The sequence below is a fragment of the Calypte anna genome, chromosome 1 (genome assembly GCF_003957555.1).
Source record: "Calypte anna isolate BGI_N300 chromosome 1, bCalAnn1_v1.p, whole genome shotgun sequence".
NCBI lineage: Eukaryota > Metazoa > Chordata > Aves > Apodiformes > Trochilidae > Calypte > Calypte anna.
Genome location: NC_044244.1, coordinates 1,330,936 through 1,357,412, shown reverse-complemented (window position 1 = coordinate 1,357,412; position 26,477 = coordinate 1,330,936). Strand labels below are relative to the sequence as shown.

Here is a 26,477-nt window from a genome sequence, read left to right as displayed (position 1 = left end):
ACATTTCAGGAGTTTTTTGGCTCCAGCCCTGTGACCATCACCCCCTTTTTTGGTTTTTCCTTTGGTGGGGGAGGACTGAGGGTTCTGTCCTTCCAGGTTCAAGGTGTTTCAGTAAAGGGGATGGAGGTGGTTGGAGCTTTCCCTCCAAGCCCAACAAGGTTGAGTCTTTCCTTCCTGGTATTAAAGGCAGGAAAAATAATCTGTTGAATTCAGAGCCACATTAATTTTCCAGTCACCAGCAGCTGATTGCCAGGAGTGAAGCATGAAAGGAGAAACAAGACCAAGTTATTTTGCAGAGGAGATTTATTTTATGGTCTTTTCTTTAAAAGAAAAACCACAACAACAACATCAACAAAACACCACCCTCAACCCAACCCCAAAAAGCTCTGCAGATCCAGAAGATTGATCAAAAAAAAAGTGTTTTGGCTCCCCCCCAATTTTCCAGCCTCTGCTAAAATAATCTGTCTTATATTTGTATTATATTATAAAATAATCTGCATTATTATTTCTACAGGAAACATTAAAACCAAACAATTCTGCAGCCCCATTTGCAGGGGAGGGAGGTGAAGGTGGAAATACTGATTTTTGGGTCAGGGGGTTCCACTGCATGGACCTTTCCTCCATCTCCCCACTTGGCAAACTCACCTGCTCCCCTACAGCAGGAAGGGAAACACTGCTACTTTTGTGATATTATAAATATCACAGAATTTAGAATTAATTATAAATATTCAGAAGCACAGAAATCACCCTGGGAAGTTAAAAAGAAATAATTCTCCCTGACACCAAGAAGTAAGAAAAAAATTCCCCCTGATACCAAGAAGGAAGAACCAACCTTGACACCAGGTTTGAATGAGGACCAAGTACAGCACATGGTGAAAAAAAAAAACAAAACAGAAAGCCAAACATTCCCCAAACCATCACACAGGACCTGGAGACAACACACAAAGTCCTGGAGACCAAATAGTGAGGAGTTTCTGTTTACCTCCTCACCTATTGCTTTGCTGAATCCTCAACCCCAATCCATCAGACCCCAAAAAGAGCTCCAGCTCCTCCTGTCCAACCATGAGCAGGACTTCTGCCTTCAGCCTGGCCCCACACTGGTGTTGGAAGCTTTGATGAACCCCCCCCCAGTTGTGTCCCTGATGTTTCTGCATCAGGGTTTGCACACCTGGGTGTGCACAGCTGGCATTTGGGTTGCCCCCAAACCCAGTGGGAAAAGCTTTGGAGATGAAGAGGAGGGAGAAAAGTTTTTTACATCTCTCTGGGTCCTTCCTGGAGCCTGGAAAAAAATATCTGGAAATACTGAAAAAGAGCTGACCTGGAGTAGGTGCTGGGGCAGCCTTAGGGAAAGAGTCTCCTCACCTACACAATCCCTGCAAACATCCCAGGGCTGACACCCAATCCCAAACATCCCTCCCTGCAAACATCCCAGGGCTGACACCCTAAACCCAAAAGGTTTTCCTCAGGAAAACTCAAAACCAGAAGAGAAAACCCTGAGGAAGGAGGGAGCTGGAGATCCTGGCTCTGGTTGGGAGGGAGTTCCCCTTTTCTGGGCTTTGGATTCAGTGCTGACACCCCCTGATGCTCAGCCCTGGAGCAGCATCAGAGTTTTCCCTCTTTTTTCCCCCCAATCTCCTCCCTCCACCAGGGATAAATCCATGAGTGAACAAGAAGCTGGGAAAGGGCACACGGGAGACACTTGGTACAGCTTAAAATCAGCAACAAAACCAGAGGAGGAAACTTTGGGAAGGTGGCCAGGGCTTGAGGACTGGAAGGGGAGAGGTCTGATGGAGGTGGTTGTTTTTACATCACTTTCTGGGGTATTTTTTTCTCCCTCTTTTCCTTGTAAAACCATCTTCTTTCTCCCTACTCTCAAGTTTCCCTGGTTTTGCTCTTCCTTTGCCTCCTCCCCACCAGTTCCCACTCTGGGGGAGGGCAGTGAGTGAGCAGCTTTGTGATGCTTCACCACCCACTGGGGTTGAACCCTCCCCAAGCACTGGTTTGATGTTGGAGGGGCTGCAAACTCCCACCTTGGGTGGAGGAAACCAACGGAGCTTTTGTCCTTCCTTGGCCAAGCTTGATGGGACTCAGGTTACCATGGAAACACAGGGAGAAGAAGGGTGCTCCAGGAAAACTGAGGAAAAAACCCCAAGGTCCATCCCAGTTGGTTCTGTCCAAGACAAGGTTGGGTTCTGACTCTTGCCCTGCCCAACACTGAGCAGCTCCTGGAAGAGCTGTGGCTGCTGCTCCTCACACCCCAGCCCTGCCCCAGCTGAGAGGTGACACTGAGAGGTGACACTGAGGGATGGACAGAAATGCCACGAGTGAAGCTGATGCCCAAGGGTGGGGGGAGAAGGGTGAAAAAACCCAGGAAACCCAAGCCCATCCCATCAGGATGAGCTCAGCTGTGGTGGCCCCTTGAGTTTCTTGGCATCATTTGAACCCTGAGGTTGAGCTGGACCCAAGGGGACCACAGGGACATTTTGGGGGGTTTGTTGCAAGCCCCCTGAACATCTTTGTAAAGAGGGAGAAAGTAGAAGTGACCTGCACTGAGGACCCCCCAGCAGGAGGAGGAGGAACCAACCCATGGCCCCCTACAGCTGGTGAAGTCTCAGGGCAACATCTGAGGACTCCATGAAACCCCCACAGCACTTCCCCATCTCCCTGAGAAGGCTGCAGAGGTGACAAAAGTGACACTTTCTGTCCCCTTAGCATCACCCCCTTTTCTTGGTTTTCCTCAAGCTCCCAACTAGGACCCACTACTGTTGATTCCCAAGCTTGGTGGCTTGGGAATCAGCTCCCTGAGGATTTACTGGGCAGACTGGGAAGGCTTCAGCTCCAGGGGTATCCAATCCTTTCCCATCACAGGTGGTGGGATTAGGGAAAAAGGACAGGGAACAGACCTGGCATTTCCAGGGTAAGCTCCTAAGGGGTCATCATCCATCTGCTGTGGCCACCTGAACATGGGGAGATGGCACCAAGAAGTCTCAGGGCTTGGCTGATCAAAGCCAAAAGGAGTGGAAAACACCACTCCCACCAAGGTTGGGCTCCTAACAGAGAACTGGGGCAGCTTTTATATAATTTAAAAAGGATTATTCAAATGAAACACAAAAAAAAAAAAAAAAAAAAAGGGGGGTGAGGGGTGGGGAGAAGGGGTTGGAAACAAAAAGGGGTTGAATAAAAACAATGCAACCGTGCAAAAATAACCCAATCACCTCTCCACCATCCACTCCAGGTAGGTTCCCAGAGAAGGCTCCCCATTTCCCAGGAGCTTGGCACAGCCAAAACCTCTCCCATGTTATAAAAACAATCCCCCCTCTGGGGGGAATTCCCTGCTGCTCTGCTCTAGAAGACAAGATCCCTGCAGAGAGTCCCCCTTGCTTGTTACTCCTCCTTGGATCTCTTCCTCCACCGAGCCAGGAAGGGCCCCAGGCTCTTCCACACCTCCGTGTACATCAGAGTCCCCAGGAACACCAAGGAAGTCCCCAACCAGTGCCAGGCTGTGAAGGGGTTGTGGAAGTAGAGGATGGAGAAGATGAGGCTGACAAACTTGCGGAGTGTCACCACCAGGGTGACAGTCAGGGAGGTGCACTCAGTGGTGAGAATGAAGACACCTCGGATGCAGACGTATCTGGGCAGGAGGAGGTAAGGGGACATCAGGGGACAACAGCCTGGATGTGCCTCTGGTGGGGGATGGAAAGGGAGATGGAGAAAACCTCCACGTGGCTTTTTCCTCAACAGGGAAGTTGAGGTGGGGGCTTTTCTTGACAAAAAAAGGGGAGGGAGAGGACAAGGTAATGGTTGCAAACTGAAAGAAAGGGGGGGATTCAGTCAGGTATTAGGGAAAAATTCCTCCCCCTGAGGGTGGTAGGATATTGGGAATGGGCTGCCCATCCCTGGAAGGCCAGGGTGGATGAAACCTTCAGGGAATCACAGAATGTCAGGGGTTGGGAGGGACCTCTAGGTCATTAAGCAGGGCCAAGGTTAGGGGTGGTCACTCAGTTGTCTGGTGAGAGGTGTTGAGGTGTCCCTGCCCATGCAGGGGGTTGGATCTTTGATGATTTTTCAGGTCCTTTCCAACCCAAACCATTCTCTGATTCTGGGAAAATTCCCCTCTCCTCAGCTCAGCCTTTAATATTTAAAAACAGCTCCACTCCAAACCCCAGGGAAACTCCAAACCTTCCAGATCTCCCCCCCTGAACTTGTTGGGACAGCAAAACCACCCCAACCAGAGCAGCTGAGGACTCTGTATGGTCCCAAAGTCAGGAGGGAGTTGTGTCAGAATGGAATGCAAGGTTTGGAGCTCCTGCCATGAAGCCAAAAACTAAAATCAAGCTCTTTTTGTTCATACCCAGTCCCCTCTTTTTCTCAGAATGGGAAAGGTGAATGAAACCTGAAGGTTTCATGGAGGAGGATGAGCAGGAACAGGGCACAGTGAGAGGAAAATTGTCAGGGTTCTTTTTCTGAGGGCATCTCAACTTCCTTCAGATTTTCAGAGCTCTCCTCACTGCTTGGAAAAATCCCCACCCTGATGTGGCTCCTGCTCTGTCCCTTCTACCTAGCAGAACCACCATGAGTTTAAGCCACTAGGAAGGTGGTGGCAAATTTCAGCCCCCCTGGAAATAACCTAAGGTTAAACCCCACTCTTTCAAAAAGTGGTGGCCAGGTGGTTCAGCCATTCTGGAAAAAAAAAAATAAATAAAATTTAAGTCCCAGGTTCAATTCTGCTCTATTTTTTCCACAAGCATCAAGTCCCAAAGGCAGGGAAGACTCCCAAGGACTCAGCCTCCCCCTCCCATTCCTCCTCTCCCACCCCCCACTGCCACCTTCAAGTGTCCCAAGCTGAATTTTGAAAGGATACTGAGTGATGACATTCATGAGGAGGTAGAACCACATGATTGGCAGGGTCAGCCCAATCACTGGGATCTGGAAAGGTTCTGTGAGGAGAAAGAGGAACCAAGATCACTGCTCTGCTGCTGCTTCAAGGTTCAGCCACGCAGGGGGGGTTGGGACTGGATGATCTATAAGGTCCTTCCCAATTCCACCCATTCTATGGTTCTTTAAGAGGCAAAAAGAGGTTTCTCCTGTCCAGGATTCACCATGACCCAGAGCTGAGGTGTGGGTACATCTGGATTTGGCTCCAAATTTAAGAGTGTCCTGGTTTGGGCCAGGATAAAGGGGATTTTCTGTCTTGTGCTTTTGCTTTCAGCTCAGTCTCTTGTCAGGAGCTGCACTTGCTGAAATTCACAGCAAGTTTCTCAGGCAGTGGCTGCTGCTGGGACTGATCCCACTCCATGGTTAGAGTTACTGCTGGAGAATGGGCTGCAGAGCCAAGGACACTGCTCAGCTCTGAGCAACATTTGGCCCTCCAAAAGGAGAAAAGGAGTCAAGAGGTCCCACCTGAAACCCTCCTGTGGGGAGGAACAGACAAGAGGAATGACCAGAATTGACCAAACAGAGGATTCCATCCCATCCACCTCATCCTCAGGAGAAATTGGAGGGATCCCCAGGCTCAAAGCCCTTCCTGCTTCCCCTTCTTCCCCTCTCCCTCTTTGCTTCAGCATCCTGGGAGGATTCCATCCCTTCCTCTGCCTCTGCTCCTGATCCATCCCAGCCTGAATCTCTGTGTTCCTGCCTCCAGCTCCCAATTGCTCCTGACCCCAGGATTCCAGCCTGGACTTTCCCAGGGCTGCCCTGCAGCCTCAGTGGGGATGGGAGAGTTCTTGGGGGAAAGGGGGGAGGAATCTGGGATCAATTTTCCTGTAGATTTGTATAGATTGAGTAATTTTTCCTATTTATTATTACTGTTGCATTAAAGCTGTGTAGTTTAGCTCCCAACCCATCAGTCTCTCTCCCTTATTCTCTCTCCTTCCTTTATCAGGGAGGGGGATTAATAGACAGCATCTGGCATTCAGTTTAATTGCCAAGGCAGTGTTAAATTGTGACAAAGTCACCTTCTTCTCACTGTGGTGAATGCCAAGGAGTCTGCAGATGTTTCTTCTTCCATAGGGAAGGAAAAAGACATCAAAAAAAAGACAAGCTCTGTCTTCCTTTCCTCCTCCTAAAACTGAATGAACCAACATTTGGCTCTGAGAGGCTGGGAGCAAAAAGAAAGCCAGTAGGTCCATGTTTACCCCTCTGGTGGAGGATTTGGTTCCTGTTGCTCCCATTTTTTACCTACCACGTTCCTTTCCCTACCTTGTGCTTTTCTGGGGAGGGTGTAGCATGCCAGAGAAATCTTACAATGATATTAATTAACAGAATTAAGTCATCTGAGTGCAAATATCCCCTGCACCAAGAGGGAATTAAAAGACTCAGCAAAGGTCAAGAGCCTTTCAGTTTCAGAAATCTGGGAGCAGAACATAGGAATTTAAGCCCTGAAAAGCCTGGTGAATGTTGTTAATAAACTCAAGCAGATGTCCAGCTCAGGGTGGATGGATGGAGCTGCCTGGTTTGGACCCAAAAGGTCTCTGTGTGTGTGTCCCTTAGTGCAGAACTTGGGGTTTTTTAAGAAGAATTCAAGGCTCAGCTCTGGAATCTGCTGTGACACCCAAGGAAGGGTCAGGTGCCCACAGCCAGGATCTCCAAAATCAGCTGTGACCACTTCTCCAAACCTGCTGGCACCTGGCTCACCATGAGGAAAAGGTTGGAAAATGTCCCCAAGATACTGTGGGGTTGTTTTTAGGGTTTTTTGGGGGCTTTCTATCAAAGCTGAATATTTAAAGGGCTTGAATATCCAGAGACAACAACCTGATGTGCAGAATTGTTGGGCTGAAAACCTCCTACAGCATCTTCAAGAGGACAGGAAGGTGTGGAAGCAGTTAATAAGAGACAGGGCTCCAAGGGTGTTGCCTGTTCTTCTTCTTTTGAACCTCTCCTGACTTCAGAGAGCTCAAGCCCAGGAGATGCTGTGGAAGAACAGCCCCTGACAAGGAGATTTTGTTGTTCCCAACAGCTGAGGCTCCATTTTTGGGGGGATTTAACAGATATTTTAGCCTGATACTCCTCTGCACTTAAATGAGGAGGAACTCTCACAGCTCCTTCCAAAGCAGGAGAAGTCCAGGTGGAATTAGACCAAATCCACCCTCTCTGAGTGGGACATTTAACCCAAGATCCCTTCAGCAGGCCATGAACCCCTTGGTTTAGGTGTGTGGTGAAAGGCAAAGTTGGGTCCCTTTGGCCACCCAGATTTTTGGTGTTATTTTCATGATTTCCTGGAAATCTGCAGCCTGTTTGAGCCTCATCTTCCTGGTCATTAAGGGTAAATTTAATGATTAACAGTGAATTTAATTACAGGATCCAACTGTGCTCCACTCACCAGACTGGCTGAAGAGGACTGCATGGTGGTAGATGTTTGGGGCAAGGAGCAGAAAGCCAGGGAGTGGCAATGCATGCTGAAAAGGAAAGAAATTCTGTTACCAGATGATGTGAACTCACCTCACTTCTCATCCTGGGAAACCAAACTCATCCATTTTTTCCCTGGAAGTGTTGAAAACCAGGCTGGATGGGGCTTGGAGGGATCTGGTTTAGTGGGAGGTGTCCCTGCTCATAGCAGAGGGGTTGGAACTGGATCAGCTTTAAGGTTTCTTTCAACCCAAACCATTCTGTGGTTCTGGGACCTGGGTGGGAGCTGACTCTTCCCTGCTCCAGCTTTGCAGTGGTGATGTTTGGATTCCTGCTGAGCAGATGGTGGGAGGGGAAGGGATTCTCCCAGCAGATCCATCTGCCCAGTGAAAGCTCCCCCCAAAAAAAGGCTCAGTGACTTACATTGTAAAAAAGAGCCTCTTTGGAGTGCTTCCCATACTGCTTGTACAGCATCTCCTGGAAAATCCCCATCCTGGCAGACATGAGGAGGGCAAAGGTGAGAGCAGCAATACCTGGAACAGAAGCAGAAGCCTGACAAAACCACTGAGGGATGGCAAAGCTCAAGTTAAAACAGCTCCATGACCCCCTGATGTGGCTTTCAGAGGAAAAAAAAACAAAGCATCCAGCCTTGATGAGCAGAAAACTGGTGATGGTCTTGAGGACAGAGGTATCTCCTTAAGAAAAAAAAAAAAGATGCCAAGAGACTTCTAAAAAGATCATTTCTCTAAGAAGCAGCCCTGAAAAGCAGAGCTGCTGGGATACCAGGGATATTCCTGACAATGCATCAATCCCTTTCTCCTTGAAAAGCCACCAAAAATGTAGGTTAGAGGTCTAAAACCAGACCCAAGAGCCAGACTGTAGAGACTCCTCTGGGCTGAATTAAACACCTGAAGAGGCTGCAGCTGATTTAAGTTCAAGACTCTGCCTGCAGTTGTTGCTCACAGCACCAGGTTGGGTTTCTTTTGCAGAGAGATATCAAGAAGAGCTCTGCAAACATGCATGGGGGCTCATTCTGCCACTTAGCCATCACCTTTCTGAGCCCCCCAGCCCCCTGAAAGTGATGCATTTAACTTGGTGGCCAAGTGAAGAGTCTCTCCTTGCCCAAAGCTGCCACTGGGTGCCACAAAAGCCCCTTCTTTGCCAGGCAACATCCACCAGATGCTCAGCACAGCTTTAACCTCAGCATGGGGACTCCCCCCCAGAGTCTGCTTTGCACAAACCACAGGGCCAAGGATATCAGAGAGAGGATTCCTGCAAATATCCCAGCAAAATCAGGAGGAGATGGAGCACTCACATACCCAGCAGCCACCACAAGAAAACCTGGAATCCATCCTCTTCATTTAAGCTGGAGTCAGATGCCTGGAGGAGGGAGACACAACACAGTCACCAGGAGCTCCCTGGAGCTTGTTCAGCTCTGTTTCTACCTCATTTTTGGGTTGTGTGTTGTGTTCCAAGCAAACCCATAAAGCAAAAAAGCATCCAAGTTCTCCTCCTCTCCAGAGCTGTTTCCCTGGCTCAGCAGAGTTAGGAGCAACCACAGCACACTTGGCTTTCCCACTCTGCTTCAGGGAATGCACTTGATTCCAGCCCAAGTGTCAATCCCTGATCAATAAAGCAACTTTATTGAAAGAAATGCCCTGGGCTTGGTCAGAAATTGAACTAAATCAACCCAAAATTAATCAGGGACACTTAGAAAGGTCTCACACACCCCCCCCCCCCCACTGGCAGCTTCCTTCATCCTCAACTCAGAGGTGAAAGAAGGAAGGGTTCTGCTCAAGCCCAAGTCAGGAACCAAAACCTGGGCGCTGGTTTGTGGTTAAGACCTTGTGGAAGCCACAGAACTGTTTGGGTTGGAAGAGACCCTAAAAATCATCCAGTTCCAACCCCCTGCATGGGCAGGGACACCTCCCAACAGCCCAGGGTGCTTCAAGCCCCATCCAACCTGACCTGAGACACTGCCAGGGATGGGGCAGCCACAGCAATCCTGGGAAATTTTTTTCCTAGGATAATTTGAGGGCTGTGCTTGGGTCAGGTTTCTGTCATCTGGGTCCTTTCAGCCCTGTCCCCTTCTGCAGGGTCAGAACCCCCCAAGTGGGTCAGTTAAATCAGCTGATGGAAGGACTGAAGTTCTCCCATCTTTGGGCATCCTGATGGACACTGGATGCAAGGAGATCCAAATGCCCCTGGTTTGTGCAGCTCTGAAACACTCCCTGGAACAGCACTTGGGGCTTTTATAGCTCAGGTGGAGATAGACCCCCAAAACATATTGTCATAGAATCATGGAATGGTTTGGGTTGGAAGGGACCTCAAAGCTCATCCAGTCCCAACCCCCTGCATGGGCAGGGACACCTCCCACCAGCCCAGGGGCTCCAAGCCCCATCCAACCTGACCTGAGACACTGCCAGGGATGGGCAGCCACAACTTCCTTGGACAACCTGGGCCAGGCTCTCCCCACCCTCAAATTCAAGAATTTCTTCCTAGGATCCCATCTAAAGATTCCCTCATCAGTTAGCTGAGGGTAAAACTCTAAGCAGCACAACTTGGCTCAACTCTTTTTCACAGTGGTTGAAAGCAAATCAGACTCTTGGCCACACTTCTCTTTTCCAGACCCAAACCCCATCCCTGCTGGGAGTTTCTCTGGATTAATAGGGAGCAAGGCTGCACAGCACAGACCTTCCTCAACCACCCTGAGAGGAGAAATAACTATTAAATGCTGGGAGACCTGGAGGTCTGACAGCTCTGTTTCATTCCCAGTCTCTCAGAGCTGGATTAAGTGCATCCAGTTTTCACTTGCCCACCACTTTCTGCCATTTTTTTAATTTTTCTGTCTTCAGTTGACAAGATGCAGGCTCTGCTTTCTGACCCAAAAACAGCCCAAAGTGGTGTTAGAGGTGGGTTTTCCTGTCCTCCAAAGAGATGCATTTTGTTTCAAGGGTCACACAAAGCCATGCTGGGTGAGAACAGGTCTGCAAAAATGGAGCCTGAAAGCTGAAAACCTCTCCTGGGATAAAAAAAAAAAGTGAAGATTTAAGATGTGGATTGAGATCCACAAGTGATCCAAGATGAATCCAAGATTGCCCCTGTGCTCAGCCCTGGTGAGGCCACACCTCGAGTCCTGTGTCCAGTTCTGGGCCCCTCAGCTCAGGAAGGAGATTGAGGTGCTGGAGCAGGTCCAAAGGAGGCAACTGGCTGGTGAAGGGACTGGAGCACAGATCCTGTGAGGAGAGGCTGAGGGAGCTGGGGGTGTTGAGGCTGGAGAAGAGGAGGCTCAGGGGAGACCTCATCACTCTCCTGCAAACTCCCTGAAAGGAGGTTGGAGCCAGGGGGGGGGTTGGGCTCCTTTTCCCAGGCAACTCTCAGCAAGACAAGAGGGCAGGGTCTCAAGTTGTGCCCAGGGGAGGTTTTAGGTTGGAGATGAGAAAGAATTCTTTCTGGAGAGGGTGATCAGGCATTGGAATGGGCTGCCCCAGGGAAGTAGTGGATTCTCTGTGTCTGGAGATATTTCCAAAGAGCCTGGATGTGCACTGGAGTGCCATGGGCTGGGAAGACTGCAGGTGGAGTGGATCAAGGGTTGGACTTGATGATTCTCTGAGGTCCTTCCAACCCAGCCAATTCTAGGATTTCTATGAACCACATTCCAGTCAGGGCAAGAGAAAACAGCTTCTAGCTGGGAAAACAAATAAAATGGAATATTCTCAGCAAAAAGCAACCTGAACAACACAGGATAAAAGGCACCTGTAATTGAATTAAATCACATATGTGTCCCCTCCCTTCAAACCACAGGAAAATGAGTCCAGGAACACAAGCTTTCAGGGAGCAGCTCTAGAGGTAGGAAGCAAGGCAAAGGGAATTCCTGCTGAAGGTGCTGAACCTCCCAGCTGTGATCTCAGGCCCTTTCCAAACCTTACCACTTGCTTTGCAGACATAAAAGTGCAGGTGAAGATCCCCAGGGACACCAGGGCTATGGATGTGTATTTGGAGATGCTGTATCTGCAGAGGGGAGAAGAGAAATGTCAGAGAGCCAGCTCAGCTTCACCTTCTGCATCTCCAGCTCCCTTGCTCTGCTCCATTTTGCTCCATTCCCTCCCAGCCATTAAGTGATGGGCAGGTTCCTGTCACCCCCAGGCCAGTTTATTCCAACTGGAACAAAAAAAAAAAAAATAAGGATTTGGATCAAGATCTCCTTGCCCATGGCAAAGGATCCCTCTCAGATCAAAACCAGGATGGATCTCTGCCAAATGATGGGGTTTGCCCAGTGGTCCAACAGCCAAAGCCCAAGTAGCTCAGAGGGTTTCTCATTCCCCCAACCTTGTGAGATGGGAGAGAGAGCTAAAGGAGCAAGAATGAGAAAAGAATAAAATTAAAAAATCAGTGCAAAAGCCATCACTCACCTCCCAGAAGCTGTGGCCACCTTGGAAGCCAACTCCTCCCAACCCTTTTCTTCTTCTGCCCTGGTTTCTGGGGCAGTGCACAACAGTGCCTGGCACAGAATCCCCCAAAATTGACCATTTGGGGTCAGTTTTTTGGCTCTCTCAACTTCTGTCTACCCTCAGTCTTGTGGACAGAGTTGGAAAAAAAACCAAAAACCTTTCTGGCACTGTGTAAGCATTGTTCAGCAAGAGCCAAAACATCAGGGGTTTGCCCATCAGTGCTGTTTCAGCCCCAAATCCCAAACACAAATCTCCCTTGCTTTAAATAAAGGAAGTGAGGGGTGGTGGGAATGTAGAAGAGGGACCTATTCCAGCCTCTGTGCCTCAGTTTCCCCATCAGGAAAACAAGAATATTTAGCAGGAAAAGGGGAGGGAACTAAAAATCAGTCAGGATTCAGGCAATGGCAAAATATTCTCTAATAAGATTTACCTTTTCTTCAAAATGATGATACCCAGAGCCATGCTTGCTATGAGAGAGCCCTGGGAAAGAAGAGAGGGGAAAAAAAAAACCCAAGATAAGGTCAGCAGGACAAAATTCCTCAGACTGTGATGCCCACCCCAGAGGAAATCCACAAACACAACAGAATTAACACCAAAACACCAAGAGGAATTCCAGAACAGGGTGGGATGAGTCTCCCTTCAGCTGGGACAGGAGAAACTGAGCTGGGTGGCTTGGGAAAAAGGATCTGGGGGCAAACAGGCAACTAGAATCTTCTGGCCAGGGGCCTCTCCCTTTTTTGGGGGCTCACTGATGATAATCTGTGTGTGCTACAAAAAAAACGTGGCCAAATCATTGGTTTTTCTTGGGAACAGGAGGGTGGCTCCAAAGCCTGCAAGACAAGAAGGATCTCTCTGGGTTAACAAGGAGGCTGTTGTCTTATTTTTATTTTTTTTTAACCTCTCCTGACTTCAGAGAGCTCAAGCCCAGGAGATGCTGTGGGAGAAGAGCCCCTGACAAGGTGATTTTGTTGTTCCCAACAGCTGGGACTCCATTTTTGGGGGGTTTAACAGATTTTTTTAGCCTTATACTCCTCTGCACTTCAGTGAGGAGGAACCCTCACAGCTCCTTCCAAAGCAGGAGAAGTCCAGGTGGAATTAGACCAAATCCACCCTCTCTGAGTGGGACATTTAACCCAAGATATCTACACCAGGCCATGAACCCCCTGGTTTAGGTGTGTGGTGGAAGGCAAAGTTGGGTCCCTTTGGCCACCCAGATTTTTGGTGTTATTTTCATGATTTCCTTGAAATCTGCAGCCTGTTTGAGCCTCATCTTCCTGGTCATTAAGTGGAAATTTAATGATTAAGGCAGTGAAATTGAGAACTGGAGCTGAGCCTGCAGAGGAAGGGTGCTCTTCCCCAGGAGTTAGCTGGAGCTCAGTGTTTGCTCAAGGTTTTGGGAAGAAAGGGGGGAAGAACACAGGGCCAGGGCTTGCAGAGGTGGTGGAAAGAGATGTCACAGGAGGGGGAAAAAGATGATACTCACTGATCTGAAGATCATGTGCAGTGGCATGGCAATATTTAGGTTCAGGGCATAGTTATTCACCACGCTGACAGTGAAGAACATGGCCACCATGATGAAATAGTACCTGAAAAACAACACCCCCCCCAAAAAAAAAAAGGGGTGATAGGTGTTCATACCCACCCCTGGGATGCTGGGAGACACCTTGGGAACAGAGAACAGGTTGTAAGGAAAGGTCTGGAGCTAAGCAGGAGCATATCCAGCTCTTGAGACTGTGCCAAGGACCAACCAGGAGATCAATCCAGTCTGGATGTGGTAGGGAATTCCTTAGAATAGGGAGAAGGATGAGCTGCGCTGCCTCAGCTTCTGCTAATCCCAGAAGCACAGCTCCTCTGTACCAGGGGCTCAGCACCCTCACCCCAAAGAATTTCTCCCTCTCTCCCCAAGAAATAGAATCCTGGAATGGGTTGGCTTGGAAGAGAACTGAAAGCTCAGCTCATTCCAACCCCCCTGCCATGGGCAGGGACACCTCCCTCCCAGATTGCTCCAAGCCCCATCCAACCTGGCTTTGAACACTGCCAGGGATGGAGCAGAGACTCTTTTCCTGGGCAACCTGGTTCTAAAGCTCAGCACCCTCACCCCAAACAAGTTCTCCCTCCCTCCCTCTCTCCCTGCCTGCCCAAGATCTCCTCTCCATCTCCCCTCTCCCAGCTGGAAACCCTTCCCCCTCGCAGGGTCCCATCCCTCCAGGCCCTTGTCCCAAGTCCCTCCCCAGCTTTCCTGGAGCCCCTTCAGGCACTGGAAGGTGCTCTAAGGTCTCCCCATTGCAGCCTTCTCTTCTCCAGCCTCAACACCCCCAACTCTCTCAGCCTGGCTCCAGAGCAGAGCTGCTCCAGCCCTCCCAGCAGCTCCAGGGCCTCCTCTGTGCTGGCTCCAACAGCTCCGTGTCCTTCTGCTGCTGGGGACCCCAGAGCTGGACACAGCTTTACCCCAGGGGGGTCTCCCCAGAAGGGGACAATCCCCTCCCTGGCCCTGCTGCTCACACTGCTGGGGATGCAGCCCAGGACCTGAGGGGTTTCTGGCCCATGCCATAAAACCAAGTTCCTCGCTGTGACACAGCCATGGGTGGCACTAAACTTGTCCTGAACTCTCTGCCATGAGGATCTCTGTCCTGGGCACTCAGCACAGGGCTCTATTTCACCAAGGCTAAGGCAGCCTGATGGGAAAACCCACAAAACCTCCTCCCTTCCCTTCAGGAACTGAGCAGCAGGGAAGAGAGGATGGAGATGCTGGGCTGGTGCCAGGAGAAGATCATTCCTGATGGAGAATCCCAAGTCTGAACCACTTTCCAGGCAATCTCTCCCCCTAGACCCACTCCACCAAGCCCTAGAGGGACAATCAACTCTTCAAACCCAGCAAAACCCCAAACTGCCCCAAATCCTACCCCTGTTTTTTGGAGGGCAAAGTGATGGCAATTTCCTATTAAGAATTCTGAACAAACAAGGAGCTCAAATCAGGGCATGAGAGCTCAAGGAGGCTGCAAAATGCTGCAGGACTGATGTGATTTCAACTGGAAAAAAGGGATCAACCAGTTTATTCAAGACTTTTTGAGACAGCAGACCTGTCAATGCCTAAGAAAAGCTTTCAGCTCAACTGTACCTCATGGGTATGGCTGGCTTCTTCCTCCCAAAGTTGGCCTCGAAGATAAAACCTTCCACAGCAATAAAGAGGAACTGGGAGAATGTCACAATATTCCCACATCCTGGAAACTGCCTGCAGGCATGGAAAAAAAAAAGACAAGACAAACATCAGCTCAGTGCCACAGGGAGCAAACACTGCAAGGAAGAGGCCAAGAGCTCAGAGACCTGGAGTGAGGAGCAACCTGGAGGGGTTTTAGGGTTTGGACTCTCTCAGGTTACCTTTGAGGGACACTTCCTGGACAGACTGGAGAGTTGGGCTGATTCCAACAGGATGAGGTTCAACATTCCAAGGGCCGGGTCCTGCACTTTGGCCACAACAACCCCATGGGGAGCTCCAGGCTGGGCACAGAGTGGCAGAAAGGGACCTGGGAGTCTGGATTGCGAGGAAGCTGAACAGGAGCCAGTAGTGTGCCCAGGTGGCCAAGAAGGCCAATGGCATGCTGGGCTGGCTCAGGAACAGCGTGGCCAGCAGGTCCAGGGAAGGGATTCTGCCCCTGTGCTCAGCTCTGGGGAGGCCACAGCTTGAGTCCTGTGTCCAGTTCTGGGCCCTCAGCCCTCAGGAAGGAGATTTGAGGTGCTGGAGCAGGTCCAAAGGAGGCAACTGGGCTGGTGAAGGGACTCGAACACAGATCCTCTGAGGAGAGGCTGAGGGAGCTGGGGGTGTTGAGGCTGGAGAAGAGGAGGCTCAGGGGAGACCTCATCACTCTCTCCAACTCCCTGAAAGGAGGTTGGAGCCAGGGGGGGGTTGGGCTCTTTCCCCAGGCAACTCTCAGCAAGACAAGAGGGCAGGGTCTCAAGTTGTGCCAGGGGAGGTTTAGGTTGGAGATTAGAAAGAATTTCTTTCTGGAGAGGGTGATCAGGCATTGGAATGGGCTGCCCAGGGAAGTAGTGGATTCTCCGTGTCTGGAGCTATTTCCAAAGAGCCTGGATGTGGCACTGAGTGCCATGGGCTGGGAACTGCAGTGGGAGTGGATCAAGGGTTGGACTTGATGATCTCTGAGGTCCCTTCCAACCCAGCCAATTCTATCATTCTATGATTCCCTGTAGGGAATTCCCAGCTGTAACTGGGGATCCCTTCCTCAAATGTTTTCAGAGAGGAAGAGAGAAGCCATAGGGTGAACTGGGACAGGAAATCCAAGAGGAAAAGATCTGAATGAGGAACATCAAGCACTGGCATCATGGAATCCCAGAATGGTTTGGGTTGGAAGGGACCTCAAAGCTCATCCAGTCCCAACCCCCTGCATGGGCAGGGACACCTCCCACCAGCCCAGGCTGCTCCAAGCCCCATCCAACCTGGATTTCAACACTTCCAAGGAGAGAACAGAACCATGCTGAAGCTGGATCTCCCTCTTTCTTTTGGAGAAGTGGATTTGATGGGGCTCTCTCCCTACAGAGGTCAGGGGAAATGATGAGTCCAGCCAAGAGGAAAGGCAGCAGAACTTCTGGAAGCTTTTATTTCTTCTGCATGAGGGAAGGGCTGAGGTCAGATCTGTGCCTGCAGAGCAAGGCTCTGGTTGCACATTATCCCTTGATGATGATGCTTTCCATTTACCCAGCAAGATGGTGCCAAAAGGTTGGTTGCAATTCAAGGAGAAACTCATCACAGGAGCCCAGAAAGTTTGTGGCATTTTGATATTCAGGGAGCTTCCTAATGGGATCACATCCCTTGCACTGATGTTTGCCACCTCTGGAAGGTATTGAGGAGCATAAAAAAGGGGCTGAGTTCAAACAAGACTCTCCCTGAGCATCTCCAGCCCTCCAGGCTGCAGCTGCCACCACCTTGGCAGTGGAAATGCCACCAAAGGATGTTATGGGCAAGAAAGCCCAGAAGTGCCTGACAGTGAACACTCCTTGAGTGCTCCTCACCCATTCCTGGCTGAGATGCCTCCTGCAGACTCTGCCTCTTTCTTAAGAAGCTTACAGGGAGGATTTCCTGGGAGCAGAGAGTGTGGGCTCAGGGGTGGGGGAGGCTGTGGCAGGTGAGAGCATCAGAAAGCTGAGAGAAACCAAAACCTCCAGGGCTTGATGGAGAAACTGAGTCCCTCACCTCACATCTCATCACTTAGAGCTTGGGTCCAGACAAGAGCTTTGCAGAATTCAAGGAGAGAGATGGAGTGGAGCAGAGGAATAACCAAGCTGCCTACCAAGGAGCAGAGCTGAAGGTCCAAAAATCTCCTCTGTCACCCCCCAGACCTCTCAGGAGCAGCTGCAATGCTCTGGTTCAGGCTGAGCTGGCATTTGGGTCCCACCAAACAGCACCTGGAAAGGTCACCTCTTCCCTGGGTTTTCCATGGGGTAGGCACCAGTCTGAGCCCCTTCCCCTCTTCCCACCTGCTGATCTCCTTGTTTTCCATGAGATTTCCATCCCTGCTGTGTAATGAGGTAAAAAGGTTCAAAAATTATCTGGGGGAAGAGGTACTGAACTGCAGGAAGCAGCCAGGGGCCAGGGTTGGAAACCTTATCTCTGTAGGATAACCCAAAACAAAGGAAAATTTGGAATAAACCAAAGCTGCTGCACTTGGCTTTGTTTCTCCCCAATTCACAAACCTTTGCAGTGAGGCACTTGGTGTCCATATAACCTGGCACAGGGTTTTGTGTTGATTGATAATAAAACCAAAACACCATGGAAAAAAACCTCTATGCATGAGTTTGATCCTAACACACCAATATGGATGAAAAAAAATAATAAAGGGACATGGAATCTGTGTGGATCAACCAAGGATCTGGTTTAGCTTGTAGGAAAAACCAAGCCAGGCTGGCTCTACCCATGACTTGATCCTAATACACCAATAGGGATGAAGAAAAAATAATAAAGGGACATGAAATCTGGGTGGATCAACCAAAGATCTGGTTTAGCTTGTAGGAAAAGCCAACCCAGGCTGGGTCTACCCATGACTTGATCCTAACACACCAATAGAGATGAAAAAAAGATAATAAAGGGACATGGAATCTGGGTGGATCAACCAAAGATCTGGTTTAGTTTTTGAGAAAAACCAACCCAGGCTGCATCTATCCATGACTTGATCCTAATACACCAGTAGAGATGAAAAAAAATAATAAAGAGACAGGAAATCTGGGTGGATCAACCAAAGATCTGGTTTGGCTTGTAGGAAAAGCCAACCCAGGCTGGCTCTACCCATGACTTTGATCCTAATACACCAATAGGGATGAAGAAAAAATAATAAAGGGAGATGAAATCTGGGTGGATCAACCAAAGATCTGGTTTAGCTTTTAGGAAAAAACAGCCCAGGCTGGGTCTACCCATGACTTGATCCTAATACACCAATAGAGATGAAAAGAAGATAATAAAGGGACATAAAATTTGGGTGAATCAGCCAAGGATCTGGTTTAACCTTTAGGAAAAACCAAGCCAGGCTGGCTCTACCCATGACTTGATCCTAATATACCAATAGAGATGAAAAAAAATAATAAAGGGAGATGAAATCTGGGTGGATCAACCAAGGATCTGGTTTAGCTTTTAGGAAAAACCAGCCCAGGCTGGGTCTACCCATGACTTGATCCTAATACACCAATAGAGATGAAAAAAAAATAATAAAGGGACATGGAATTTGGGTGGATCAACCAAAGATCTGGTTTAGGTTTTAGGAAAAGCCAACCCAGGCTGGGTCTACCCATGACTTGATCCTAACACACCAACAGAGATGAAAAAAAATAATAAAGGGACATGGAATCTGGATGGATCAGCCAAGGATCTGGTTTAACCTTTAGGAAAGACCAAGCCAGGCTGGCTCTACCCATGACTTGATCCTAATACACCAATAGGGATGAAGAAAAAATAATAAAGGGACATGAAATCTGTGTGGATCAGCCAAGGATCTGGTTTAACCTTTAGGAAAAACCAAGCCAGGCTGGCTCTACCCATGACTTGATCCTAATATACCAATAGAGATGAAAAAAAGATAATAAAGGGACATGGAATCTGGGTGGATCAACCAAAGATCTGGTTTAGCTTGTAGGAAAAGCCAACCCAGGCTGGGTCTACCCATGACTTGATCCTAATACACCAATAGAGATGAAAAAAAGATAATAAAGGGACATGGAATCTGGGTGGATCAACCAAAGATCTGGTTTAGTTTTTGAGAAAAACCAACCACAGGCTGCATCTATCCATGACTTGATCCTAATACACCAATAGAGATGAAAAAAAATAATAAAGAGACAGGAAATCTGGGTGGATCAACCAAAGATCTGGTTTGGCTTGTAGGAAAAGCCAACCCAGGCTGGCTCTACCCATGACTTGATCCTAATACACCAATAGGGATGAAAAAAAGATAATAAAGGGACATAAAATTGGGGTGAATCAGCCAAGGATCTGGTTTAACCTTTAGGAAAAACCAAGCCAGGCTGGCTCTACCCATGACTTGATCCTAATATACCAATAGAGATGAAAAAAAATAATAAAGGGAGATGAAATCTGGGTGGATCAACCAAAGATCTGGTTTAGCTGTAGAAAGACAATGATCCAGTTGTGTCTCCTGGGATGGAATTGCCATGGTAGGGGCTGTTGGGATGGCACAGAAGGAGTGGGACTCTTGGTCATGTCACTGGAGCCCAATTTTTGCCCACCAGACCCAACTCCAAGCAACCAAACCCCTGCCCAAGAGGAGGATTTCTCTTTATTGCTCCAGAAAACTCCACATTTCAGAGAGAATTTCTTCAGCTGCAGAATATATAACCCCCTCCAACTGACACCATCAAGGGAAGAAACCCCATGGCAGAGCTTTAACCCTTTCTACAGAGAAGGAACCTCCCAACTTCAGAAGGAAAAGTGAAAATCATGGGGGTTTATTTATCAAGCCTGCTTGGACATGCCACCCAGAGCTTTGGCATCAGGGCTCAAGGACAAATTACCCTGGGATAATTAAGAAAGGACACCAGCAGAACAGGTTTGGTTGCTCCAGAGAGGGAAAATGGGATTAACTGAGCAATATTTCTGTGAACTTGCTCTTGAAAACCTCCAACATGGGAGTTTTCCTGCTCTCTCTCTCTTACAAACCTGCTGTACTACAATAAGAAGAAGCAGACCTGGGGGTCTGGGCTGCTTTACATCCATTTCACAAAGATTCAAGCTCCTTATTTCTTGTTCTGCTTCCAGAGCCCAGCAGCAGAATTTATCTCCTCTGCAGGCATTCTCCAGACATTTAAATAAAGTCTTTTTGTCTGTCCTCAGGCTCCTCTAGACTAAACAACTCTCATTCCTTTGCTCTTTCCTCATAAACCTGAGCAGATTTCTTCCAAGCACCTTTTTTTATTCCCCACTGGATTCACCCTCTTCACTGACCCTCCTACTCCAGGTCTTTGTTATAGGAAGATTCACCTTCCAGAGGGACTTTTTTTCCCCTCTAGACAACACCAAAACTCAAAGAAATACCCAAAGTGACCCCAATTTAGGGACCAAACAGAGGAATTTCCAAAGAGAGGCAATGCTTTGGAGAAGCCTGTGTGTAAAAAGCAGCTTTCCTTAGGTATCTCCAGGTGAACTTCTGAGATTTGCTGCTCTAAATCCCTTCTGGGTTTCAGCCACCAATGCAGCCTTCAAGCAGGGTCCAAAGCTCCCATTTTGAGGTCTGGGTGGAGGATGCACAAGCCTCATAAATCCAAATCCAAAGCTTTCTTCACCTTGCAGAGGCCACGTCCTCCTCCCTGAAGCTGCAGCACAAGCCAAGCAGGAAAAGCAGAGTTTAGAGCAATCCTTAAGAGGAAAGACAACTTGTCCTCTCCTCCAGGAACTGCTGCTTGGTTTATCCACTGATTGCTGAGTGAAACCTTGTGGTGAGGCACCTGCATCCTGACCTCCCATTATTTGGAAGCAAATAATCCCAATGATGCCTTACAGGGCCAGGCTCTCTTTGCCATTCCCTTTTTCTCTTAATCTTGGGATGATGATGATGATGGGTGGGGAGAAAATCAAAGCAGGTTTTGCTTACCAGTTTTGAAAGCTTGGGCCTGGCTGAACCCTGAAGTGAATAAACTGCCAGGGGATGCAGCTCCACTGTGACTGCAGGCACAGAACCAATTCAATCATTATTTTTATTTTTATTTTGGGTACTTTTTGTTTTCATAGCTTACTGCCCAGTCCTGAAAACAAATCCAAATGACCATCACCTCATCCTACACATCCCAGCCTGAGTGAGGAAAGTGATGGACATCTCCAAAACTTCATCCTTCCTTTTTTTTTTTTCTTCTTTTTTTTTTTTTTTTTTTGGCAGCCTGGCAAATTCACCTTTGCCCCGAGTGACCCACTGCCCTCATCATGTTGGCTCTGCAGCCACGTGATGCTGCTGAAGATCACTTTTTTTCCAGATGGATGACCCTGCTGGACATCATTCCAAGGGATTCCAAGCCAGTTCCCACGTGTCTGCTCCTTGGGATTTCACCTGTTACCTGTATGAGCCACTGGGGATCAGAAAGCAAGAGGGAGGGAGGTGGGAATACTTTGGGGAGAGGCTGATGCTCTGGGTCCCTGTGTCAGGGAGACCCCCAGGAGCTTGGTGGCCTGAGAGAAGACAAGGCTGTGCTGTTTTGGGGGGACATCCCCCCCCCCAAAAAAGAAACACCAAAAAAACCCCCAAGCCCATCAGATGGAGCCACAACAAGGTCAGGACCTGGTGACCTTCACCCAGGCAGCTGAATAAGGAACTTTGAGACCTGGGGAGGGATGGAAAGGGGGTGTATGTGTGTCTGTGCCCACCCACAGACCCCCCCTCAGGGCCATCTCCATGTTGGGGTCACCCTTGGGTGCCCCCTGGTATCCCCATCACCCCCAAAATCCCTTCCCCCCTCATTCCCTTTCCCCCTCTCCTCAGCACTTCCTCCCCTCACAAGGAGGGGACACCAGGGTCCTACAGAACCCTCACCCCATCCCTGCCCCACAACCCCTTTACTTCAGACCAGGAGGACCAGGCTGTGCTGTTTTGGGGGGACATCCCCCTCCCCCCGCCAAAAAACCACCCCAACTCCATCAGATGGAGCCACAACAAGGTCAGGACCTGGCAACCTTCACCCAGGCAGCTGAATGAGGAACTTTGAGACCAGGGGAGGGATGGAAAGGGGGTGTATGTGTGTGTGTGCCCACCTACAGACCCCTCCTCAGGGCCATCTCCATGTTGGGGTCACCCTTGGGTGCCCCTTGGCATCCCCATCACCCCCAAAATCCCTTCCTCCCTCTCCTCAGCGCTTCCTCCCCTCACAAGGAGGGGACACCAGGGTCCTACAGGACCCTCACCCCATCCCTGTCCCACAACCCCTTTACTTCAGACTAGGAGGACCAGCCTGTGCTGTTTTGGGGCGACATTTCCCCCCCTCCCCCTAAAAAAACCAACCCTAAAATAAAACCTAACCCCATCAGATGGAGCCACAACAGGGTCAGGACCTGGCGACCTTCACCCAGGCAGCTGAGTGAGGAACTTTGAGACCTGGGGAGGGATGGAAAGGGGGTGTATGTGTGTCTGTGCCCACCCACAGACCCCCCCTCAGGGCCATCTCCATGTTGGGGTCACCCTTGGGTGCCCCCTGGTATCCCCATCACCCCCAAAATCCCTTCCCCCCTCATTCCCTTTCCCCCTCTCCTCAGCACTTCCTCCCCTCACAAGGAGGGGACACCAGGGTCCTACAGAACCCTCACCCCATCCCTGCCACACAACCCCTTTACTTCAGACCAGGAGGACCAGCCTGTGCTGTTTTGGGGGAACATCCCCCTCCCCCCGCCAAAAAACCACCCCAACTCCATCAGATGGAGCCACAACAAGGTCAGGACCTGGCGACCTTTACCCAGGCAGCTGAGTGAGGAACTTTGAGACCAGGGGAGGGATGGAAAGGGGGTGTATGTGTGTGTGTGCCCACCCACAGACCCCCTCTCAGGGTCATCTCCATGTTGGGGTCACCCTTGGGTGCCCCTTGGCATCCCCCCCCCCTTCCCTCCCCTTTCCCATCCCCTCAGCGCTTCCTCCCCTCACAAGGAGGGGACACCTGGGTCCTACAGGACCCTCACCCCATCCCTGCCCCACAACCCCCTTACTTCAGACCAGGAGCACCAGGCTGTGCTGTTTTGGGGCGACATTCCCCCCCCACTTAAAAAAAAAAAAAAGCAAAATAAAGCCTAACTCCATCAGATGGAGCCACAACAAGGTCAGGACCTGGTGACCTTCACCCAGGCAGCTGCATGAGGAACTTTGAGGAGGGATGGAAAGGGGGTGTATGTGTGTGCCCACCCACAGACCCCTCCTCAGGGCCATCTCCATGTTGGGGTCACCCTTGGGTGCCCCCTGGTATCCCCATGACCCCCAAAATCCCTTCCCCCCTAATTCCCCATCTCCTCAGCGCTTCCTCCCCTCACAAGGAGGAGACACCTGGGTCCTACAGGACCCTCACCCCATCCCTGTCCCACAACCCCTTTACTTCAGACCAGGAGCACCAGGCTAAGCTGTTTTGGGGCGACATTTCTCCCCCTCCCCCTAAAAAAAAAAAATCCTAAAATAAAACCTAACCCCATCAGATGGTACCACAACAAGGTCAGGACCTGGCAACCTTTACCCAGGCAGATTAATGAGGAACTTTGAGACCTGAGGAGTGATGGAAATGGGGTGTATGTGTGTGTGTGCCCACCCACAGACCCCTCTTCAGGGTCATCTCCATGTTGGGGTCACCCTTGGGTGCCCCTTGGCATCCCCATCACCCCCAAAATCCCTTCCTCCCTCTCCTCAGCGCTTCCTCCCCTCACAAGGAGGGGACACCTGGGTCCTACAGGACCCTCACCCCATCCCTACCCCCCCAACCCTTTTACTTCAGACCAGGAGCACCAGGCTCAGCTGTTTTGGGGTGACATTTCCCCCCCGTAAAAAAACCCAAACAAAATAAAGCCTAACCCCATCAGATGGAGCCACAACAAGGTCAGGACCTGGCAACCTTTACCCAGGCAGATTAATGAGGAACTTTGAGACCTGAGGAGTGATGGAAATGGGGTGTATGTGTGTGTGTGCCCACCCACAGACCCCTCTTCAGGGTCATCTCCATGTTGGGGTCACCCTTGGGTGCCCCTTGGCATCCCCATCACCCCCAAAATCCCATACCTCCCCCCCCTCCATACCTTTCCCCATCTCCTCAGCACTTCCTCCCCTCACAAGTAGGGGACACCAGGGTCTTACGGGACCCTCACCCCATCCCTACCCCCCCAACCCCTTTACTTCAGACCAGTAGGACCAGGCTGTGCTGTTTTGGGGGGACATCCCCCCCCCCCAAAGAATAAACCAAAAAAAACCCCCCAAGCCCATCAGATGGTGCCACAACAAGGTCAGAACCTGACAACCTTTACCCAGGCAGATTAATGAGGAACTTTGAGACCTGGGGAGGGATGGAAAAGGGCTGTGTGTGTGTGCCCACCCACAGACCCCCCCTCAGGGTCATCACCATGATGGGGTCACCCTTGGGTGCCCCTTGGCATCTCCCCCCTCTTCCCTTCCCCATCTCCCCAGCGCTTTCTCCCCTCACAAGTAGGTGACACCGGGGTCTTACGGGACCCTCACCCCATCCCTACCCCCCAACCTCTTTACTTCAGAACCTTTCCCCCCCACAAAAAAAAAGAAAAAAATCCTAAAATCCTCTCACCTCGCCAGCAGCTCCAGGAAGACCACGTTGCTGCAGCAGCCTCCGAACACCAAGCCCACCGCCATTGCCGGGTGCATGGTTAGATCCCAAACACCGAGCCGGACACTCGGGCCGCCACCACATCCCGCTCCCGGCTCCTAACCCCGTTCCCAACCCGGCCCCGCCGCCTCCGCTTCCTCCCAAGCTCCCCGGTAGTTCCTTCCCCGCCCGCCGCCCCTTCACCGACAGTGTTGCGGCTTCGCCCTGAGGACTACAACTCCCAGCAACCCCCGCGACGCCTTCCCTCCTTCTCCCTCAGGAGGCGCCGCTCCGCGGGGTGTGATGGGAGTTGTAGTTCCTTAGGGCGGACGACGCGCTAATGGCGGCGTTGGGGGTGGGGAGGGAGCCGAGAAAGAGGCGCAAAATTGCTGTTTGGGTTTTAATTAATTAAATTAAAATTGGGGTTTTATAAAACTGGGGTTTAATTAATTAAATTAAGGCCTGGGGTGGTGTCTCCTGGGAGGTTCTTCCTGGCTCCCTGGGGGCTAAAGGCACCGCTGGATCCTGAGGCATCAAAATGGGGGCTTGGGAGCTACAAGGAGGGTGCGGGAAGGGGGAGAAAGGAGGAAAAAGTGCAGGAGTGGGGGTTGTGTGGGGGGGATTGGGGATGGTGTGAGTCCAACACGGCTTCATAAGAGGGGAGAGAGAGGAATCTCCTCCAAAATGAGGGAGTGGAACATCTCCCAGGGGAGGAAAAGCTGAGGGGAGCTGGGAATCTTCAGGTGGAAACCCTAAGGAGCCATGGAGGAGCTCATCTTACTAGTGACAGACATCATCCATGGATAATTCCACCTGGGAAAGGCCACCTCTGCTCCCTGATCCTTGTGAGAAAGCAACAGGAGGCCCTGCTTCTCATTTCCATGGAAATGTCGACCAGTTCAGAAAGTCCCACTCCGATCATGCTCACTTCTCTCTGCTTGATGTAAAGGGATCCAAGGGCAACCAGTTCTGATGGAGAGACCTGACTGGAATATTGTGTCCAGTTCCAGGCCCCTCAGTTCCAAAAGGACAGGGAAGTGCTTGGAAGAGTCCAGCACAGAGGCACCAAGGTGATAGAGGGAGTGGAACATCTCCTGGTGAGGAGAAGCTGAGGGAGCTGGGAATCTTCAGATGGATCTGCCCACCTGCACAGTCACCTCCTGAAACCCTAAGGAGCCATGGAGGAGCTTATCTTAGCTGGTGACAGACATCAGCCATGGATACTTCCACCTGGGAAAGGCCACCTCTGCTCCCTGATCCCTGAGAGAAAGCAACAGGAGGCCCTGCATCTCATTTCAAAGGAAATTTCGACCAATTCAGAGGGATCCGTGGCCAACCAGTTCTTGGTTCCTCAGTTCCAGAAGGACAGGGAACTGCAGAGGCACCAAGGTGATGGAGGGAGTGGAACATCTCCTGGTGAGGAAAAGCTGAGGGAGCTGGAAATCTTCAGCTGGATCTGCCCACCTGTAAAGTCACCTCCTGAAACCTTAAGGACACCAGCCATGGATAATTCCACCTGGGCAAGGCCACCTCTGCTCCCTGATCCTTGTGAGAAAGCAACAGGAGGCCCTGCATCTCATTTCAAAGGAAATTTCACCCAATTCAGAGGGATCTGAGGGCAACTAGATCTGATGGAGACCTGACTGGAATATTGTGTCCAGTTCTGGGCTCCGCAGTTCCAAAAGGACAGGGAAGTGCTTGGAAGAGTCCAGCACAGAGGCACCAAGGTGATGGAGGGAGTGGAACATCTCCTGGTGAGGAGAAGCTGAGGGAGCTGGGAATCTTCAGATGGATCTGCCCACCTGCAAAATCACCTCCTGAAACCCTAAGGAGCCATGGAGGAGCTCATCTTACTAGTGACAAACATCAGCCATGGATACT

The 26,477-nt window shown here is 50.3% G+C and overlaps 1 protein-coding gene across 2 annotated transcripts; it reads right to left on the bottom strand.

Moving 5' to 3' along the window:
* Nucleotides 1-285: 285 nt before the first annotated feature.
* SLC35B4 (solute carrier family 35 member B4) lies at nucleotides 286-24,729 on the bottom strand. 2 transcript variants are annotated; one of them, XM_008493057.2, is made up of 10 exons: nucleotides 24,579-24,729; nucleotides 14,914-15,027; nucleotides 13,279-13,381; nucleotides 12,226-12,275; nucleotides 11,274-11,355; nucleotides 8,664-8,724; nucleotides 7,768-7,877; nucleotides 7,319-7,394; nucleotides 4,862-4,937; nucleotides 286-3,631 (listed from the first exon to the last, which is right to left on the bottom strand). In XM_008493057.2, the coding sequence occupies exons 1-10, from the start codon at nucleotides 24,653-24,655 to the stop codon at nucleotides 3,385-3,387; spliced, it is 996 nt and encodes a 331-aa protein (XP_008491279.1). In that variant the 5' UTR covers nucleotides 24,656-24,729; the 3' UTR covers nucleotides 286-3,384. The 2 variants fall into 2 exon arrangements, with proteins under 2 accessions (XP_008491279.1, XP_030318570.1); XM_030462710.1 differs by lacking the exon at nucleotides 4,862-4,937 and having other exon boundaries at nucleotides 286-3,683; nucleotides 24,579-24,723.
* Nucleotides 24,730-26,477: the final 1,748 nt, after the last annotated feature.